We start from the raw sequence: 22,024 nt of genomic DNA, 5'->3' as shown, positions 1-22,024 counted from the left end.
CCTATGGAGCATCTGACAGGAATCTGATTAGGCCAGAGTACCACATCAGCCAAAGTTTCAAAATGTTGATCAGGAGGCCAGATTCCTCCAACGCCCCCTGCACTCCCCAACAGATTTGCGTTTAGGCATCAAAAGATAAACATGAGGACCATAAATGTCTTTGGTGGTATATAACTGAGAAAAGTGTAGGATTTATCCACCACTGAAGACAACACATAGCATAAGATACTATCCTTTTAATAAATACACCCCAGGTTCAACCAAAACAAAGATAAATTCCTATGGTCAGTCAGTGGGATATACTAAGAGTATCAGTTACACAGTTATGCAGATTCCCTATGGGCGCTTTTCTGCAAGCACTCAGATTAACCTCAGTATTGGAAATGGGTCTGTTAAGCATTCAGGTTGACAGTTACTCGCCAGATAAATGCCGGCGCTGAGTGAAACTGCTAAATGTTGAGACATGCACACTGCTATGATAGGAACATTTGCGTCTATGCACAAATCAAGGGCAGTGGAACCATGCAGGCATGTCATCCAATGTCTATAACCACTGCAACTGTCCCTACAGCCTTTACTACTGTCCAACTGCATGATGCCAATAACCTAACGTTCTAAATCAGATTTTCCTCTAACTCTATAAAATGTTAAATTACACCAGTCAGGACAGAAATCTGTAGGCTGAAACTGCTTCTCTCCTTCTCAGAATATTAGCTGCCTGGCCCTCTCCGGCTTTAGTACCTGTGAGTCAGTGACCAGAAACAAGCAGTCTGCAAAGTCAGGATTCCTTGTTACTACACATGGTCCAGGTCAGTGAAATTATAACCAGTATTCTAGAGTTTTCTCATCAAAGGCAGCCTCAGTATTTCTCCTAAAATAGGTAGGCTACCAGACCCTGAAGACAGATTACTAAAATATATTGAAGCTGTAAAGGATTTATATATATTGTGCCAGATTTATGCAATGCTAAGTTTGCATTATATGCATAATGTGAAAATACTGATTAAGTGGGGTCCTTAACCAATAGATGCCCGGCCAATAGCCGTTTGGCTGCCGGAAAAATACATTTGATTTCCGGGTGGACTCCATATGGCGTACTCCCAGGCATGCGCAGTTGCCCCGGCGCGATCTGTCACCGCCCGTGTACCTCGGACACGGCCGATGACAGATCTGAGTACCGGCCCCCGTTGCTGGTACCATGTGACCTGCTGTGACCAATCACAGCAGGTCACATGACAGTTGTATACAATGGATGGCTTCATTCATGCCATCCATTGTATACTAGTGTCTAGCTGTGAAGGGTCACAGCGATCACATGCACATGTCATGTGATTAGCTGTGGCCAAATCACAGCTAAGCACACAAAAAAAAAGCCCTGAATGAATTGATGTCATTCAGGTAAATGCTTGCTTATAGCAAAGTAATTCTTTGCTATAAGCAAATTGTGTAAAAAAAAAAAAAAATACTGATCACTTCCCAAAGTAGTACAATGTTACTATGGTAACATTATACTACTTTGGTCATAGTGAAATATGAAAAAAAAATCTTAAAAAAAAGAAAAAAATATAATAAAAATTTTAAATTAATAAAAAAAATGTAAAAAAAATTATATATATATTTTTTTCATACTGTCAGTGTCCCTGATCATCGCCATGCCAGTTATATGATGATGCTGTACCGCACTGGTGACAGTATGTAAAAAAAAAATTGTGAAAAGAATTTTAATTTTTTAATTTTCCGAAAAATGATGACAAAAAAATACAACTTCAAAAAACTCGCCATTCCTCTTATGAAGTACGTCGGACTGTCTACTTTGCAAAAAGGGGTCATTTGGGGGATATCTGTACTGTTCTGACATTCTTGTACCTCAAGAAATTAGATTGGCTGTCAGTACTTCACGATTGATCAATTTTCAGATCTATACCATAGTTTGTGAACTCTATAACTTTCCTACAAACTAAATAATACATCCTAATTTGGGTTATTTTCACCAAAGACATGTAGCAGAATACATCTCGGCCTAAATTTATGAAGAACAATTATTTATTTGCAAACTTTTATAACAGAAACAAAAAAAAAATGTGGGTTTTTTTTCAAAATTTTTGGACTTTTTTTGTTAATTTAGCAAAAAATAAAAACCCCAGTGGTGATTAAATACCACCAAAAGAAAGCTCTAGTTGTGTGAAGAAAATGATAAAATTTTAGTGTGGGTACAATGTTGTATGACCACGCAACTGTCATTCAAAGTGTGAGAGCGCTGAAACCAGAAAAATGGCCTGGGCAGGAAGGTGTAAAAGTGCCTAGTATTGAAATGGTTAAGCACTTCAATACTGGGAACTTTTACCCCCTTCCTGCCCAGGCCAATTTTCAGGTTTCAGCGCTCTCACAATTTGAATGATAACTGCGCGGTCATACAACACTGTACCCAAACTAAAATTTCCTCTTTTTGTTCAAGCAACTAGAGCTTTCTTTTGGTGGTATTTAATCACCGCTGGAGTTTTTATTTTTGTTAAATTAACAAAATAAAACAGAAAATGAAAAAAAAATGTTTTTTTGTTTCTGTTATAAAAGTTTGCAAATAAATAATTGTTCTTCATAAATTTAGGCCAAGATGTATTCTGCTACATTTCTTTGGTGAAAATAACCCAAATCAGTATTTATGATTTAGTTTGTAGGAAAGTTATAGAGTTCACAGACTATGGGATATATCTGAATATTGATCAATCCTGAAGTACAGACAGCCAAATCAATTTCTTGAGGTCCAAGAATGTCAGAACAGTACAGATATCCCCCAAATGACCCCTTTTTGCAAAGTAGACAGTCCGACGTATTTTATAAGAGGCATGGCAAGTTTTTTTAAGTTAAAATTTTTTGGTCATAATTTTTCAGAAAATGAAGATATTAGTAAAAAAAAATTCACAAATTTTTTTTTTTTTACATACTGTAACCAGTGCAGTACAGTGTCATCAAATAACTGGCGTGGAGGTGATCAATGACAATGACTGGTGACAGTACAGAAAAAAAAAAACATTTTAATTTTTTTAATTATTTTTTATTACATTTTTTCTCTCTTTTTTAAAGATTTTTTTTCATATTGCACTATGACTAGAGTAGCATAATGTTAACATTGTACTACTTTGGAGAAGTGATCAGTATTTTTTATTTATTTTTTTTTTTACACAATTTGATTGATTATAGCAAAGAATTTCAAGCAAGCATTTAACTGAATGAAATCGATTCATTCAGGCTTTTTTTGTTGTGACTAGCTGTGATTGGCCATGGCTAATCACATGACACAGATGGGCTGTGATTGGCCCAGCCTGTGCATGTGATCCCTGTGACCATTCACAGCTAGACACACTTGTATACAATGGATGGCATGAAAGGAAGCCATCCATTGTATGCAACTGTCGTGTGACTTGCTGTGATTGGTCACAGCAGGTCACATGGTACTGGCAATGGGGCCGATACACAGATCTGTCTTCGGCTGTGTCCGAGGTACATGGCCGGTGACAGATCACGCCACAGCACGGCCCTGCTGGCATGTGCAATGTGTGTTCCGGGAAGGATGCCATTTGGCGATCTCCCGGAGGGACAAAGTGTTCGCCCGGCCGCCATTTGGCCATAGGTCAGGCGGCAACTGGTTAAAAAAAACAAAAAAAAACACAAGAAAACCGCAAGTGCAATCAGACATCAGACATGATATTTTTATACAACACCAAAAGAGGATAGAATTTCACTGACTAGTATGAGAAATCTGATCAAAATAAGAATAGTTGGCTGGAATAAAACAATTCAACTTACTTTAGTTGTACAATTATAAACTCCAAGTTCTGTTTCAGTTTGGCACCCAGAGGATAGTCAAGCAAATACTTCAGGTATATCTGGAAAGACATTCATTGGACAACTAAATTGGTGTAAGCAAGCCAAAGAAACAGTGAAACAGAGAAGTATCCCTCATGTAAATGACATGGGAGAATGGAAAGTAGGGAACACTATGCCTAAACACCATAGGCTCTATTAACTGGAGCAGGATACATTGAGAATGTACACAGTTATGCATGTTAGTGTGAAACTGTATACGGCCTATTTGGGTCATGAATGTGTGCTACCTACCTTCATATGTGAGAGTGTTTTAGTTTTGTGAGCATTTTTGTATATCCATTTTTTTTTCTAATATGCAACAAGAACATAAGTTTATTTAATGCATACAGTTCTAGTCTGTCTACTCACCTGTCGGCACTGAACTCTCACTTGCTCACTCTGGGAGGTCACTGCTAACTTCGCTACTTTCTGCATGACATCATCAATCTCAGGAACGATCAGCTTTCTAGATACAATAGCCTTTAAAATAACAAAACAAATGTATTACATTTAATATTGTGTATATAAAACGGCATGGTTACACTGGAACAAATTTGTTAAAGATAAAAAGCATTCAACTGTAGAAATAATACAGGAATTAAGTTTGTGCCGAATATAAACTGCATTTAAAGTGGTTGTAAACCCTCACATATACAGCAGGTAAAATAAGTATTGAACACGTCACCATTTTTCTATGTAAATATATCTAAAATTGCAATTGACATTAAATTTTCACCACATGTCAGTAACAACCCATGAACTCCATACATACAAAGAAACCAACAAAAATAAGTTCAGAAATTAGGTTATGTGTAACAAAATTAAATAACACATGAAGAAAGGGAGGTGCAAAAAGGCATGGAAAGCCAAGACACCAGCTGAAATCTATCAGTAATTAGAAAGCAATCCTGCCCCTTGTCAGTGCAAGTGAATATCAGCTGGTTTAATCTCAACTGATGGCCTATAAAAAGGTGTCTCATTACCAAAGTGTCACACAAGAAACATCTCATGATGGGTAATAGCAAAGTGCTCTCTCAAGCAGGGGCGTATCTGCCGCGAGGCAAACAAGGCATCTGCCTTGGGCAGCACTTTTCAGGGGGGCGGTACTGCCCCCAGGCAGAAGGGACCAGTGCTGTCGATGCAAAGGGCTGTGCTTGGCCAGGGGGGTGTGCGTGCTCAGCGGCAAGGACACAGAGAACCTGTCAGCTATGGAGCCGGCTGGAGAGGGGGCCGGGCAGCACATAGAGGACCCTTCATTTTTCTCTATGCTCTATGTGCCACCAGTCACCTCCCCTATAGATTTCCTGCATGTCAGCTACTGTATGCTCCCCCTCCAGCACTGCAGGGGATCTGTCAGCATATGCAGTCCCCAGTGCTGACAGTTCCCCCTCCCCCCCCACACAGATGGGAGAGGAGAGAGCTAGCTGCCCCTCCTCCTCCCGCCCTCTCCTCCTGTGTCTGCCCCGCCCACACTTCCAGCCAGCCTTGTGTATTCTTTTCCCCTTCTCTCTCTCTCTCTCCCTCTCTTCCCCCATCCCTCTCTCCCTTCCCTCTCCCCCTCCTCCCCCCTCTCTCTCTCCCTCCTCCCTCTCTCTCCCCACCCCCCTCTCTCCTCTCCCTCCCCCCTCTATTTCCCTCCTCTCTCCCTCTCCTCTCTCCCCCCCTCCTCTCTCTCTCTGATTGGTGTCAGTGGGAGGAAGTGCCCCATTATTAGTGCCAGTGTGGGAGGAATAGTGCCCCATCATTGGTGTCAGTGGGAGGAAAAACACTGATGGCATTGGTTACAGAAGGATCTCTGAATATTCCAGTGAGCACTGTTGTGGCCATAATCCAGAAGTGGAAAGAACATAATTTAACCATACAACGGCCATGAGCAGGTGTTCCTCGCAAGATTTCTAACAGAAGAGTGAATAAAATTATCAGAAGAATTGTCCAAGAACCACTTGTGGAGAGCTTTAGAAAGACCTGGAATTAGCAGGTACAACTGTTTGTATGCACTCAGCCGCCATAGCCTGTACGCAGACTCACCACACAAGACTCCATTGCTGAAGAAAAAACATGCTGAAGCTTGTTTTAAGTTTACTGCACAATATTTAGAAAGCCTGTGAAATACTGGGAGAATATAGTCTGGTCAGATGAGAACAAAATTAAACTCTTTGGATGCCATAATACACAACATGTTTGGAGGTCAAATGGCACTGCACATCACCCCAAAACCACCATACCAACAGTGAAGTTTGGAGGTGGGAACATCCTGGTGTGGGGCTGTTTTACAGCATACTGTACTGACAAACTTCATATCATTGAAGGAAGGTTGAATAGAAAAATGTACCAAGACATTCTTGATAAAAATCTGCTGCCATCTACCAGGATGATGAAAAAGAAACGAGGGTAGCAATACAATGATCCCAAACACAAAGCCAAAGAAACTAAAGCTGCTAGAATGGCTCAGCCAATCACCTGACTTGAATTCGATAGAAAAATCTATGGAAAGAACTAAAGATCAGAATTCATAGAAGAGGCCCACAGAACCTTCAAGATTTGAAGACTGTTTGTGTGGAAGAATGGACCAAAATCACACCTGAGCAATGCATGCGACTAGTTGCTTCATATAGGAGGCGTGTTGAAGCTGTCATTACTCACAATGGAATTTGTACGAAGTATTAAACAAATTTCAGTTAGGATGTTCAATACCTTTTCCCTGTGTCATTCCATTTTATCACACATAACTTAATTTCTGAACTTATTTGTTTTGGTTTCTTTGTATGTATGAACTGCATGGATTGTTACCGACATGTGGTAAAAATTTCATGTCAATAGCACCTTTAGAGATATATTTACTGAGATAAATGGTGACGTGTTCAATACTTCTTTTACCCGCTGTACCTAGTGAAGTGGCGGGCCTCAGGTGATACACAGAAATGAAACAGATCATCCTACATAAGTTGTACCTGTTTACCTACAGCAGATTTTCACAGGATCTCTCAGCTCTGGAAAGAAGGAGGTGGAGAGCTGAAGTTACATTAGTGAGGAGAGCTCTGAGTGCAGATTGGAGGGAAGGGACACCCCACCTCACACAACACACAGGAACAGAGCTGAGCCTTTCAAACACAGGCTGTGCCCTCCTCCCTGTCACAATTTTTCTCTTGGTGTCATGAAAACTCATCAAAAAGAAACATCTATTTATAGCAGAGGAACTTAGCAGCAGATAGAAATGACACTTAGTGCTCTGGATTGAGACAAGTGCCCACCATAGAGGGATATGCTTTGTTCATATTTTATATCTGAGGTTTCCAACCACTTTAAACTAACTCAGGATAGCCAATTTATCTGCTGAGTTATCCTAGCATTCATCATCAATACCTGACTACCTTGCAAGAAATATCACTATAGTCTCTGGTATTGTCACTTTCTGAGAGGCCTTAAACCTACAAAAAAAAAAAAAACAGGCCAACCTTACCTTTTCTTTGAGCCCAGTTCAGCCTCACCAATTTACATTGAAACAGAACTAGAGGCACCACAGCACAAAACCATGTGATATGTGTGACTATGAAAAGCCTGGTGAAGCTGGTTTCAATGATTAATAAATAAAACGTAAATTATGTGGACTACTTATCATTAGCGTAGTTCAATTTTTCCCATCCAGCATTACCAGATCACAATTTGATTTTACTTGAATTTATTCTTTAAAGGGGCATACTGCTTTAAAATTAGAAAATAATTACACAGTTACATAATGGCTGCTGAATTATTACAGGACCCACCACACCTTAAAGTAGGCTGATTTCCATTATTTTTAACACATAATGAGAGTGAACCCCTTGTGCTGGAAAATAATGCTGGTAGGAGAACTAACCTTTAACAAACCAAAAGCAGTGGCTTGCCGTGAAGAATCATAGAGATCCTCTTCAGCATAACCAAGCAACACTTGCAGCTGTTTCTCTGTAATGGTTCCCTTCATGTGTCGAACCAGTATGGTAACACACTGTAAAAATACAAAAAGGCAAAATAGTTATAACATGTTATAACAGGTGATACCTGCATGTAGTGTTCTCCAATGATACTTTTCTTACCTTGAAACAGCTAACCACCAGATGGAAATTTTGACCTTTGGCTGCACCTGCTTTTGCATAGTCTTTTAACAACAGAAAAAGCTGTGTAATCAGCTCCTCCGTGTTCTTCTCTATAGAGGGTAATGGAAACTTAAGCATCCAGATGAGGGACTGCAGAGCTCCAGTGATGACCTATATAGAAATGCAAATGTTCAACATACTTCCATTTGCACATCACAACACAGTTATTTTTGCTTTCTTCTGAATATGGCATCTTGGTTGCTAGAGTTTTCTTTTCTTTTTGGTTTTTTTATATCAGCCCATGTGAAGGCATTCAAATGGCAACAAGCCAGATGTTAGGAAACAGCATGCACCTGTAAATAGATCTGAATAATAAAAGAACCAATAGGAGTCTTGTCAAAAGTCCTTAAAGTGTTAGTTCACATTTTCTTTTTTCTGTAAAGGTGAACCAACACTGTACACCTTGCCCACCCCCAGTCTCCGCTGTACTTCTCTTTAGGGATTCTGAGCTGTCAGTGCCCATGCAGACAGTCCAGTGGTTCCTGCTCTTCTCTGTGCAGAGCATCGGTATCCGTTCAGAGTGACGCTCAGGGGTGCCGGGACTCTAATCCTTCCTTGATATGCTCCTGATTTCAAATCTCTGAATGCTAGGCAGCTCAGTATCCACAGAGGTAAGTACAGCAGGAATTGGGGGGGGGGGGGTGGTCAGGGTGTATGGTGTTAGTTCACTATTACACTGTGAACCAAAACTTTAAGAGGAACCTCACCTGGTTTTAATAAAGTAAAAATCAACAGCTACAAATACTATAGCTAAAAAAGAAAAAAAAACAAAAATACTCATTACCCCATAAAGTCCATCACTGACATCTTACAATCTGAAAAAGTATTCACTGCTGTCTTAGTTCCCCAGGACACCATCTTATATTCTGGAGCTAGCTGTGACATACTGATCCGTCACAATCGAGCTACTGCCTCCTGGAATGTGTGACATGATCCCAGAAAGCTGTAGGCAAGGAAAAGGGGGTGTATCCAGAGTGATGTCACCCATACCTAGGCAAAATACTTGCTACCCCCAAAAAAAGCTTCCAAATGTGAAAAAGGGGGAAGGACCAAGATTATTATATTATATACAATTATTATTATATACAATAGGTAAAAAGGTGAGTGACAGTCTGCTTCAAGCTAAAGTATATACAAACCCCAAGAATTAATTAAACTTATTTTCTATTTGTTACATCAGTTTGATAAATACAAAAAAAACAAAACAAAAACAAAAAAACAGGAAGCTGTTACTAGCAAGCGCTGTTCTTGGCCATCTCTGTAGACTACAGAACACCTCCACCTAGATGGAGAGAAGGTGAGGCATAAAGTGAAAATGCTACTCATTCTCACAGTACAGTGGATAAGTATTGCCACACCCTATGACAGAAAAGTGTTTCTGGCAGGATCACTAGCTGGGGGGGGGGGCCTAATTTGAAGTTTGTAGGGGACAACATTGGAAGGTCTGTCATTATGCAGTTCTTGGATTGAAAATGGATATGGATAGCCATTTATTATTTTGGATAAATAAGGGGAAGCTTAAAAACCATCTGCAGGTTATTTTTCTGTTGGTGTCCCATTGGAGAGATTTCCCATCACTTCCTGTGTCACAGAATTAACAAACTTAGACCGTTATCATTTAAACTAGTGCCCCCATTGGATGATTTATTCTTGCCTCTAGTTGTGGTGACCACTCTAAATTTTCTGACACTTTTTGTCTTGGTGACAATGGTCACCAGAACAACAAAAAGGATGAATCTCCTATGCGGGAACAAAAACAGCAATAAAAACCTGACAGATGTTCTACCCCTTCCCAACTCCATACAAAATACACTTTAATATTGCTTTCATGAATTTTCTTCATGTCTTAAAAGTAGGAAATGTCTTAATATTTTAAATGTAAGATACAAAAGACTAGTTTTGAATTTGTAATTTGCTCATGTAGAGATACTAGATTTTGATATTATGATTTTATGTTATATTGGCTCAGTGTAATCAAGGGTCCTTGACCTTTTCTACTGCGTTTGCAATGCAATAGTACAGATGATAAAATTACATTAACTATTCATCATCCGACATTGCTAAATGATATTCTAGCTATTGGTAAATGGCTTATTTTATCCTACTGGTTGAATAGTTTTCCTCCCATTGGTTCTGAAGTCCTAGTTAATGGATATATTTAAAATTGACAGAATCTATTTAGGAATCAATCTAACTGAAAAAATTGGATACCTTTTGTTAGATAATTCTCATGAAAGGAGTTGGCTACTTTTTGCCTTTTATCCCAAACTTCTAAAGGAATAAATTTGCATCTGGACCTCTTAGCAGTGGTGTGGCGCTTCAATTTTATTTTTTGTTATATTATGCTACAGTGCGTCCAGAAAGTATTCACAGCACTTAACTGTTGCCACATTTTATGTTACAGCCTTATTCTAAAATGGATTAAATTAATTTTTTTCCTCAACATTTTACAAACAATACCCCATAATGACAATGTGAAAGAAGTTCATTTTGAAATCTTTGCAATTTATTAAAAAAAAAAAAACAACAAAAACACATGTACATATAGTAAGTATTCACAGCCTTTGCCATGACACTCAAAATTGAGCTCTGGTGCATCCTGTTCTAACTGATCATCCTTGAGATGTTTCCACAATTTGATTGGCGTCCACCTGTGGGAAATTCAGTTAATTGGACTTGATTAGGAAACGCATAAACCTGTCTATATAAGGTCCCACAGTTAACAGTGCATGTCAGAGCACAAACCAAGCCATGAATTCCAAGGAAGTAGTATGGAACTACCAGAAATCTTCCTGGAGCGGGCCGCCCACCCAAAATGAGCGATCAAGGAAGAAGGGCCTTAGCCAGGGGGGTAACCAAGCACCCTATGGTCACTCTGAAAGAGCTCCAGCGTTTCTCTGTGGAGAGAGGAGAACATTCCAGAAGAGCAACCATCTCTGCAGCACTCCACCAATCAGGCCTGTATGGTACAGTAGCCAGACGGAAGCCACTACTCAGTAAAAGGCAAATGGCAGCCCGCCTGGAGTTTGCCAAAAGGCACCTGAGGGACTCTCAGACCATGATAAACAAAAGTCTCTGGTCAAATGAAACAAAGATTGAACTCTTTGGCCTGAATGCCAAGCGTCATGTTTGGAGGAAACCAGGCACCGCTCACCACCTGGCCAATACCATCCCTACAGTGAAGCATGGTGGTGGCAGCATCATGCTGTGGGGATGTTTTTCAGTGGCAGGAGCTGGGAGACTAGTCAGGATCAAAGGAAAGATGAAGGCAGCAATGTACAGAGACATCCTTGATGAAACCCTGTTCCAGAGCACTCTGGACCTTAAACTGGGGCGATGGTTCATCTTTCAACAGGACAACGACCGTAAGCACACAGCCCACATAACAAAAGAGTGGCTATGAATGTCCTGAAGTGGACCAGCCACAGCCCAGACTTGAACCCGATTGAACATCACTGGAGAGATCTGAAAATGGCTGTACACCGACGCTCCCCATCCAACGTGATGGAGCTTGAGAGGTATTGCAAAGAAGGATGGGAGAAATTACCTAAAAATAGGTGTGCCAAGCTTGTAGCATCATACTCAAAATGACTTGAGGCTGTAATTGGTGCTAAAGTTACTTCAACAAAGTATTGAGCAAAAGCTGTGAATACTTATGTACATGTGTTTTTTTTGTTTTTTATTTTTAATAAATTGCAAAGATTTCAAAACAAACTTCTTTCACATTGTCATTATGTGGTATTGTTTGTAGAATGTTGAGGGGAAAAAATGAGTTCAATCCATTTTGGAATAAGGCTGTAACATAACAAAATGTGGCAAAAGTTAAGCGCTGTGAATACTTACTGGATGCACTGTATAAGCCAAGGAGACCATGGAGATCCTCCATGGTGTAGAAGCTGCTTGCCCAGGAACCAGATCATTTACATCACTTTCAATACCTTACGGTGTTAATAAACCCAGGTCCCTGCATTCACTATATCTGGTCTCCCACAGTACACAGAACATGGAAGTGCAATTATTTTAGTAAATATAAACTGCTAACCTTTACTCATCAGAAGTTAGAGCAGTCTTGTGACTTCTGTCAGTGTTCAGCAGAGCACTGGTTAAAGCTTGTAGGGGGAGTTTTTATTCTGCTCCAGGAGGATGCAGAACCCCTGACCTCTGTCTGGACAGTGCTGATTGGCCCTGTGCTGACCACACTCACTCTCCCAAGAGAAAAAAAAAGAAACCTGACAATACACATCAAACTGAGCATGTGCATAGTGACTCCACACTATATGTCTTATCATAAAGATAAGAGGGGGACACTGGAAGAAGGGGAGGATCAGAGAAGACAGGATCAAACAAGATAAATCATGAACAAATACAGGAAATGAACATTATTCTCTTTCCATACACTGATTTTTATGCAGAGATTTTGTACAGAGATGTTGATATTTAATTGATGAGTTTGATACCAGAAATAAAGTGCAACTCCACGCACACATCTAAATGTACAATAAACACAAATAAACACAGAAAGGTGTGGAGCTAAACAAGGCAACAGTAAAATGACCCTGTAAGTGCAGTTTGGCAAAGATTTACAGACGGGTTAAACACAGTTACAGAACCTAGGGGAGGCAACACTGTTCATATACGGTATATGTAAATCAACTACACCTTTAGTTGATCCTGCAGTTTCACTTCAAAGCACTCATTGATTCTACTTGCATGCCACTTTTTAAAAACATGTGATATACTATATATAATCAAACTCATATCCTCACCTTTACATCCATAGACTGTAGGCAGCCAATCAGTATTTGCACAAAGGGATCCAGCATTTCCAAGGCATGTTCCTCAGAAGAATTTACTTTTGATTTTTTCAAACTCATGTGAAGCAGCTGTACCATGGAAACACACAAATACATTGGCATAACGTCTAAATAACACTAAAAGCATTTACTTCCAGACAATATACCATATTTACCAGATTAAGATAAGCAAGCCACTTGGGCATTGTCACACTATGCAGGCCCATCTAAGAAAATGATGAACCACATACAAAATACGTCACACTCAATTGTCATCTGGTTACTCTGAAGATTCATTAGGCTATGGAGCTTTCTCAAAGGGATCTATGAATTCTAAATGACCCCATCAAGAAGCAAGTTTTGCATGTGATAATGAAGAAACTAATTTTCTAAATAGAGTTAATAAAACAATAAATCACAGTATTTTCTATTACATCACTTGTTGTTAAGACTGCTATCTACATTGCTTAACCAGGTGCAAAACCGGATGAATACTAACAAATGTAAAATTAATTTTTCCATGTATGTTTCAAAGATCTTTCTCGGACTCCTGCTCTTGGTCTTATCTTTTTCCTTTTGTACTCTTCTTTCTTTTTCTGTTTGTTTTTGGTGTGGCAGTGGATAGTTGCCTTTAGTTTGAGTTACTGTCAGTGTTATACTAATGTTTTTGTCATTTATTTGCCATTGATAGCCCCTGCGTAGGCATACCTTTTGCTCTGTTGGTGTTAGAGCACTGTTTTTTTCATTTTTTTATGTGCAATTGATAGCCCCTGCGTGGGCGTGTCTTGTTGCTCCTCTTAAACTGTTTATAAATTAATGAAAACATTGAAATACAAAGATCTGAATCAAAATAGAACTATAGGCAATTTATTTTTCCATTTTGGATAGAGTAAAGGAGAGGTATAACCCTGTCAGTTTTTTGCCATCCTATGTCCTATTGGGGTGATTTACCTTCACTTTTTGTTCCATAGCCAAAACAGAAATTGAGAGAAAATCCCTGCAAATTAAGGGAATCACTTGGGCTCCCCCAGGTCACCAGAACTAGTATCCCCATTGGAAGACTTACCCTACTTTTCTGGGGACAGCCCAAAATCTGGGAGTTTCTTTTACTTTCATTTTCAATGATAATGGTAAAGAGGACAAATAGAGAGGGTGAATCTCCATAACAGGGGCACATAAAACAATAAAAAACTGAGAGGTGTTCTAATCCCTCTCCACTCTTTTCAAAAGTAAAAAAAAAATTGCCTTTGGTTATATTTTAAAGAGAAACAAAGAGATCAGAAGAACATTTTTACTGTCTGTTGACACTAACCCTGAGTCCAGTATCTACAAGTACATGCATGTTGGTCTTTCTGCTAACAGCTGCTTTGCGGCCTCCACGTGGAGGAGGCGGCTGAATTAACAAACAGCTCTGGGGCATAAGGCGTGGATCTGGAGGGAGCATTTCTGAGTTTTTATTCCTGAAAGGAAAAGTTAACAATGTCAGTATTCAATTAAAATAAATAATATTAGAACTTCCTTCCCATCCTCTACTTCCCCCAAAAAAGGTGCAGGTTAGAGGCAGCATATAAATTGGACGTGCATGCCAGGAGCCTTGGAAAAAAAAAAAGTTATTTGTATACTTGAGCAGCATATTCAATGTCTAGGTTCAACTGATCCATGCAATACACACTACATCAGACCTTAAAATTTCCACTCGCCTGCTCGCCAATGGCGAGTGGCCAGGGCTGTCATTGGAACTGGGAGCCGTCAGACTGCTCAATAGCTGAGCGCAGTGAAAGCAAAGGGAGTGTGTGCTGTGCTCCCTGCCTCCACCTAAAGTGCAGTACCCAGATCTGTGAGTGAACAACGAAGTACTGCAACTTTTTATAGGTGTGTGTGTGTCTACCTAATTTCAGCTCACTCTGGTCACATGATCCTCTATGTCAGCCAGTGGTGGCTTCAGGGGAGAGGAGAGAGCACTTAACAGCGTGCATGCATGTGTGTGTGTGTACATGTGTGTGTCTGTGTATGCATGTACATGTGTCTGTGTATGCATGTACATGTGTGTATCTGTACATGTGCCTGCGTGTATGTACGTGTGTGTGCATGTACATGTATCTGTGTATGTATGTACATGTGTCTGTGTGTATGTACATGTGTGTATGTATGCGTGTCTGTACGTGCCTGTGTGTGTATACATGTGTCTGTATATGTGTGTGTGTGTGTACATGTGTCTCTGTGCATGTGTATACATGTTTCTGTGTGTGTATGTGTATGTACATGTCTGTGTGTGTGTGTGCAGGTGTCTGTTTGTGTGTGTTTGTTGGTGACGAGTAACTCTTAAGGGCTGGCTAGTAGCTCAGGACTTGAAATTTTAAGCCCTGCACTACATCATATTTAGTATATCAGTGTTACCATCCACATAGTATTATATGTAGAAGTAAGGGAAACTCAGGTAGTCTAATTCAGTCAACCTCAACAGTCTGCCCTTAATATTAACCAGACATTTAAAAAGTACATGACACAAAATGTTACTTCACAACTCCGTGCACACTGGTTTAAAAAAACCCTGTTTCTACATGAGTTTTGTGTTTTGCCTGTAAAAGCAGCTCAATGTTATCCTATGTGTCCATACGCATTATAGATATATATACGTTTAGAGGCATATTTTAAGCTCAGCATTAGAGGCAGGATAAAAAAAACCCTTCTGGTTTCCATTTTTGGCAGAAAAATACTCTTAACAAACCTAAACATGTATACAAAAATGCTCTATATGAACTTTTTTTTTCCTGCCAAGGGAACTTTTTTTTTTTAAGCCCAGTATGCATGGAACCTTAACGAATTTACAAACATTTTTTTAAATAAGTGAAAGGAAAGGGTATGAAAAAGTACAGAGGCCATGATTAATATAACTTACAATGTAAAGGTGTTTTTAAATCGATTACATAATCTGCGTAAGCAGCCTAACAGGTGGCTAGATATTAATTTTGCAAATGCTAGACACCCTGCTGTCATACTTCAACAGTTTAGGTCAACTGACCCAGACCAAGTATGCACATCAGGACTTAAGCCTTTATCCCATATTTACAGATATACATGCCTGTTTGAGAACTGTGATTCAAAGTATTGAAGCAAGTGGGTCACCATAACAGTCAGGCAAGTTGAATTTTCAAAAGGAGCCTAACAATGGCAGTCCAATGTATTTATCCCAGTAAAAGTTTATTTAAGGATACAGTATTTGTCTACAACGACACAACCCTTAGAGTGGCGAAAATAATTATTTGATCCTCTGCAGATTTTTTAACTTTACTTACAAGAAAATTAAGGGTCTACAAATTTTATCATAAGTTCAGCCTCTCTCAACCAGGGTTCAGTAGAACCCTAGGGTTCTAGGGGCAATTAGCACTTTGTGACTCACAGGTAAGTTACCAGTGAACCAATAATACTTTTAGCAATCTGAAAGGGGGGATTATTTACAGTGACCACAAGTGTAAGGAGAATTCTTCCCAGTGACCAAAATACTAATGACTTGTGAGCTGTAGATACAGTAATTATTGACAGGGGTTCCCTGAGACTGTAAATTTATTTCAAGGGTTCTGCCATGTTAAAAAGGCTGAGAAAGGCTGCTCTAACATGTTATAAGATCAGTTTCACATTATGAACCCCTGACATGAGATATCCTTATGTTAATAAAGTAATTTTGTAGACCACTGATAATAATTTACTGGTCCACAAGAGATGACAGTTTGATAATCTATGTGTACCTGTTGCTAAACTCTCAAGAACAAAAAGGCACAAAACTCCTCTGAACAACTGCCAAACCCAAAAAAAAAAAAAACATGACTGCCATTACCAAGAATAGAATAAAACCCTATTAATAAACCATACTTGTCTTTCTCTGTTAGGAGAGGAAGGTTCTCACTGATCAGGCCATAGCTCAGTAAAAGGATGGATTCTGCTGACATATCTTCATTGGCTACTAAACCAAACACAATTCTACGAAAAGCTTCATGTACTTTGCGAGCAACCTTCAAACTAGTTGTCTTCTCCAAAACCTGCAAAATAATAGGAACTATATCCATAAATACATCTTATAACAGCACTTAATAAAAGTAAACAAAACAGGGGTAAAAAGCCATATATCATCTTATGTCAATCTTACAGCTGACCTTCAGCCTGAACAGGTACATACAGTACACATAAAATACATTGAATGGTTTTACCTCCCAAAGGGTTTGTATTTCTGTTCATCCAGTTCTAAGATTTATGAAGGTCAGCCATACAGCACAGCCCTTGTCATAAAGAGCAGGAGACCTAAATTTCCTTGGTTCCAGTTAAATGATTAAAGGTTTTGCAGCTCTTAACCCCTAGCCTGTGACTAGACAGTAAAGGAGAAGCAGCAGGCTAGTGAGCTCATCCTCCTGTCACTCTGTTCTCTCCTCGTTCGCATATATGCATTGCAGCATAATTAATGTGTTCCTTGTGCTATTAGTTTCTCACCCTGTTTTATTTACACCAATAAGATTAAAACATGCATGCTTTTACAGTTGCACACATCTTACCTCTTTTAAGGGCAGGATCAATTTTACAACCTGGTCTTTTCCAATAAAGTGAGCAAGCAGTTCATAGGAATCATAGCTTTTGCTGCTTCGAGCTTCCATTATTTTAGAGACTATCCCTCTCACTTCTTTTTCATCTGCAATGTCGCCAAATAGCTCATTGTTGAAAATCTGCAAGGAATACAAAATGTATAAAATGTTAAACATCCGACTCATGTGTAAGATGCGTCATTGATAAAATGTGCAACTTTAAAATGTTACATTTTATTTCTATATTTATACAGAAGTTCTAAACATATTTTAACAAAGAAGCATCCTCTATGTCTTTGCAGTGTTATCCTCGCAGACATGGATTTGAGAATAAGTCACAATTTTGGGATACTAGTCCTTGCTGAGATCCCTTGTCAAGGTTAAGGTCTCCCTTGTAATGTCTCATCTGTGGCTTGTAATGTTGTTTTTTTCCGTCTCATTTGTCTCTGTGGAATGTACTCTTCATAAAAGGATTCATTGACATCTATATTCATCTTTATACATGTAACCAACCGAGTGCATTTGACCACAAAGTATGCAACTAATAAATTGTGTGTTTACCTATGAGTTAGGTTTAGTATAACCTACTGATACCAGTGGTAATTTTGCCGCTAGTGGTAAGTTTAGTCAACTAAATTAAAAATATTTTAGTCAACTAAAATATGACTAAAACCAAAACAATTCAGATGACTAAAATACAACTAAAACTAAAATGGCATTTCAGTCAAAAGACTAAAATGCAACAAACTTAAATGGCATTTCAGTCAAAAGACTATGACTAAAACTAAATTGAAATTTGATGTTAAAATCCACACTGCACTACCACATAAGAATAAGTAGGGGGCATCTACTAAGCTGCTGAAAGTAAAATAAAAAAAAAAAGAGAAAAAAGGCTTTTTTTTTTTTTAATATTCAATGTTGCTAATATATTCAGGGAATATGTGTAATGGCATTACAGCCAAGAGAGTTTACAGTTTTCGTGAGTTTTTGTTTTATATATTTTTAAAGTTGCACTTATATTTGTCAAAAAGCAATATTTTTTGTTTGCTTATGAAACTTGGTTTTATTTATAAAGACATTATACATTGCAACAGCTAAATCTGTGTTTGTAGTGCATGTTCAAACCTTAATACCATAAATAATAACATGTTATTAGATTTCTACTCCAGGAATATATACTGAGTTTGGAAGTTCTAGAGAAATGTATAAATAATGCATAACAATTTAACTAAATCCAATAGATTTTAGTTGACTGAAATGTACTGGAAATGTTAGTCAATTAAAATATGACTAAAACAATTCAGATGACTAAAATACAACTAAAACTAAAATGTAAAATATGATATCAAAATTTACACTGATACTTTGATATTTAAATGGGACCTATCTTGATTTGTTATCATTAGTCAAAATGGGAAGAAGAAAATCATGCCTGATAAAATGACCATCAGATCATCACTTGACTATGCTAATAAAGCAGGGCAGAGCTACTTAACCAAATAAATTCAACAAAAGTGTTCCTCTTCATATGGTACTCTATTATCCTGTTTATTTAAATTACGTCAACAACTTTCCTGTAACACCTTACAACAGACTACTTTCGCCACTTCCGATGGGTGGTTTAGAAGCCAACACAGATGAGTTTACCTTCTCTGAAATAGTCCCATCCCAAGATTATTTTTATTTACCTGGATCAAAGTTTCTATACAGCCATCAAGGTCACCACTTTTCAGACTGGCAGTAAGTCCTTTCAATAACAGGTTTACAGAAAACGTCAACACATGAACCTGGCATTGGATAATAAAAAAAACAGAAAGATATGGATATAGATATGGAAAATAGCAATATTAGCATAGTTAATGTTAAAATAAACATTACCTGGTATCCTTTAACTAAGACAGTTTGCATCTCCTTTAACACATAGTGCAGATAACGAGACCCAAGGGTTTCCATAATCTTAATTAGAGTGTTTCTTGCAATATCACGGATTTCTTGCGCTCGGTTTCTCAGGAGGACACATACCTTTAATAGGATACTGGCAAAGTAATAGGGAAAGAAAAAAGTATAAATAATTTTATTCTATATTACTATAGGCTTGATTCTCAAAGTTAACAGCAGATCCAATGAAACTTGAAAATTACAATCAAATAGCTGAAAACAGTGTCTTAGGCTTAATTTGCAAATTAAGCCTATTCCTACAGAAATTCTGAGGATGGAGTTGGTTAAGTCACAAGTCCATCCTCTCCAGCTGGTTAGGAATGAATCAAGTAGCCATTTTCACTTAAAAAGTGTATTTAAAGCCTAAGAACAAACTTCTCTTATGTTTGCTACCTGTTGGTCAGTTAATTTTAACATCAGAAGTGTTTGTTATATTATTTGTTAAAATGTACACGATTAGTCTTATGACCGTGTCAGAAATCAGAGTTGTCCAGTGTCGAGTAATCAGCTCTCCTAGTTCTTATTTTAGACTTCAGAAGAATTAATGTTCTGGAGATGGAAGAGTGGGAGGATTGAAATAGTTTAGCAAACTGGGCAGGACTGTATTGCATGTTTTTTATAATATATATTATTTTCGTACTAATTATATATATATATATATATATATTTATTATTTCTTTTATATATATATAGAAACATTTTTTATACACAGTACATTTTAAAGGATAAGCATGTTTTTTGGACCATGTTACATATTCCACCTGCATTTAGGGTGGAATGTGTAACATGTTCCAGCAGTTGCAGCCTGTCCCCCTCTTTTTTTTCCTGTAAAAATATGTGCATTTATTATTTTTTCCCAAAAGGTGAACTTATCCTTTAAATACAACAGAGATTCTGAAGCCTCTGCGATGTATTATTACCTAATTCAGCTGACTTGAAACAACAGCTACAACAAGACTGACTGGACCATGCAACTCAGAATACTCTGAAATTAAAGATATTTATTGTTACCTGGGCAGATTGACCTCCATCGCCTCTTGTGGAAGTGTTTGCATTAGCTTCACCATAGCAAATGCTATAGGGACACGGACCACTTCCTCTTCATTCACAGCTTTGGTTTTTACCAGCTTGTGCTCCTCCTCTCTCTTTACCTGCCCAAACGATTAATAAAATACACATGACAAGGTTTGTTTATGAATTTGTAATGAGAGATTTTAGCAATGTTTTACAACCAGGAAGATATTTAAAAAAAACAGTTTAAGCAGACGTTTACTTTTTTAATCAAAAATTGACAAGTTTTAAATGAATGAAAATGGGCACTAGCGCATGCTCTTAACATTAATAGAAAAAAGCTGCACTGTACAATACATGTGTTACATTGGGCCTGTGAGTCTTCACACAAACATATTACTAACTTAAATCTACCAAGGACTTATTAGCACTGATAGAGAATTAAAGCCGAATATTTTTTGGCTATACTTTTCATTTTGGTCACAGGAGTACATTTATTAAAGTCAGTTGATGGCAGGCTATCGCCTGCTAGAAACTGATGGGAAACAGCCGAGCCGTGTTCAAAAAGCTGTCTGATTGACAGCTGGCTCCACCTTTCAGTGGGTGACTGAGAGACAGAATCAGCAGAACCCACCCCCTCCCCGTCTGTCAAATGGAGCAGTGTGTGGCAGTGAGGTGGAAATCCCAGCAAAGGCATCTCCGGATACAAAGACCAAGAGCTGCCCGATCAGCAGTCACCTGATTGGTCTTACAGCCTGCATGGTATAGCTGCAGTGGAGGTAATTATGTATGTATGTGTATAAATATATATATATATATATATATATACACACACACACACACACACACACAGTGCTCAGCAAAAATGAGTACACCGCCTTTGAAAAGTAAGATATTAATCAATATTTCAATGAACACAAGAACAATTTCCAAAGTTTTGGCAAAACTGAGTTTTATATAACAGTTTTTTAAAGAACAGTTTAGCTCTTAAGTCTTCTAGACATGGAATGAACAAGTTGGCGACATATTGGGATCAGATCAGGAGACATACTAAGCCACTGAATCACCTTCACCCTGTTCTTCTTCAGAAATGCAACAGTGACCGTAGATGTGTGTTTTGGATCATTGTTGGAAGAGTACACAACGTCCAAGGGCACGGTAGCATCTTCTCTTTCAATATAAAGCAGTACATTTGTGAATTCATGATGACATCAATGAAATGCAGCTCCCCAACACCAGCAGCACTCATGCAGCCCCACACTGCTACCACCATGTTTCACTGTAGGCACCATGTATTTTTCTTTGAACTCCTCACCTTTGCGACACCATACAGTTTTGAAGCCATCAGTTCCAAAAACATTTACAGTGCCTTGAAAAAGTATTTATACCCCCTGAAATTTTCCACATTTTGTCATGTTACAACCAAAAACGTAAATGTATATTATTGGGATTTTACGTGATAGACCAACACAAAGTGACACATAATTGTGAAGTGGAAGGAAAATGATAAACGATAACGTTTTTTACAAATAAATATCTGAAAACGTGGCGTGCATTTGTATTCAGCCTCCCTGAGTCAATACTTTGTAGAACCACCTTTCGCTGCAATTACACCTACAAGTCTTTTTGGGGATGTCTCTACCAGCTTTGCACATCTAGAGAGTGATATTTTTGCCCATTCTTCTTTGCTAAATAGCTCAAGGTCTCAAAGATT

At 38.4% G+C, this 22,024-nt stretch overlaps 1 protein-coding gene across 1 annotated transcript in view; it reads right to left on the bottom strand.

The window, feature by feature from the left end:
* The window catches only part of UTP20 (UTP20 small subunit processome component), a 134,743-nt gene that overhangs the window by 23,540 nt on the left and 89,179 nt on the right, over positions 1-22,024 (bottom strand). The window contains exons 42-52 of the mRNA XM_089694285.1: positions 20,311-20,450; positions 19,240-19,396; positions 19,050-19,148; positions 17,335-17,502; positions 16,661-16,827; positions 14,103-14,250; positions 12,764-12,880; positions 7,938-8,108; positions 7,721-7,849; positions 4,234-4,344; positions 3,805-3,884 (exon numbers count right to left, since the gene is read on the bottom strand). Of these exons, the coding sequence (XP_089550411.1) occupies positions 3,805-3,884; positions 4,234-4,344; positions 7,721-7,849; positions 7,938-8,108; positions 12,764-12,880; positions 14,103-14,250; positions 16,661-16,827; positions 17,335-17,502; positions 19,050-19,148; positions 19,240-19,396; positions 20,311-20,450 (1,487 nt within the window). The remainder of the gene's footprint in view (positions 1-3,804; positions 3,885-4,233; positions 4,345-7,720; positions 7,850-7,937; positions 8,109-12,763; positions 12,881-14,102; positions 14,251-16,660; positions 16,828-17,334; positions 17,503-19,049; positions 19,149-19,239; positions 19,397-20,310; positions 20,451-22,024) is intronic.

This window comes from Staurois parvus, unplaced genomic scaffold (genome assembly GCF_062004578.1).
Source record: "Staurois parvus isolate SC_StPar_1 unplaced genomic scaffold, SC_StPar_1.0 ptg000025l, whole genome shotgun sequence".
Classification (NCBI taxonomy): Eukaryota; Metazoa; Chordata; class Amphibia; order Anura; family Ranidae; genus Staurois; species Staurois parvus.
Note: the sequence above shows the minus strand (reverse complement) of the source record. Positions and strands in the feature narration are given on the sequence as shown.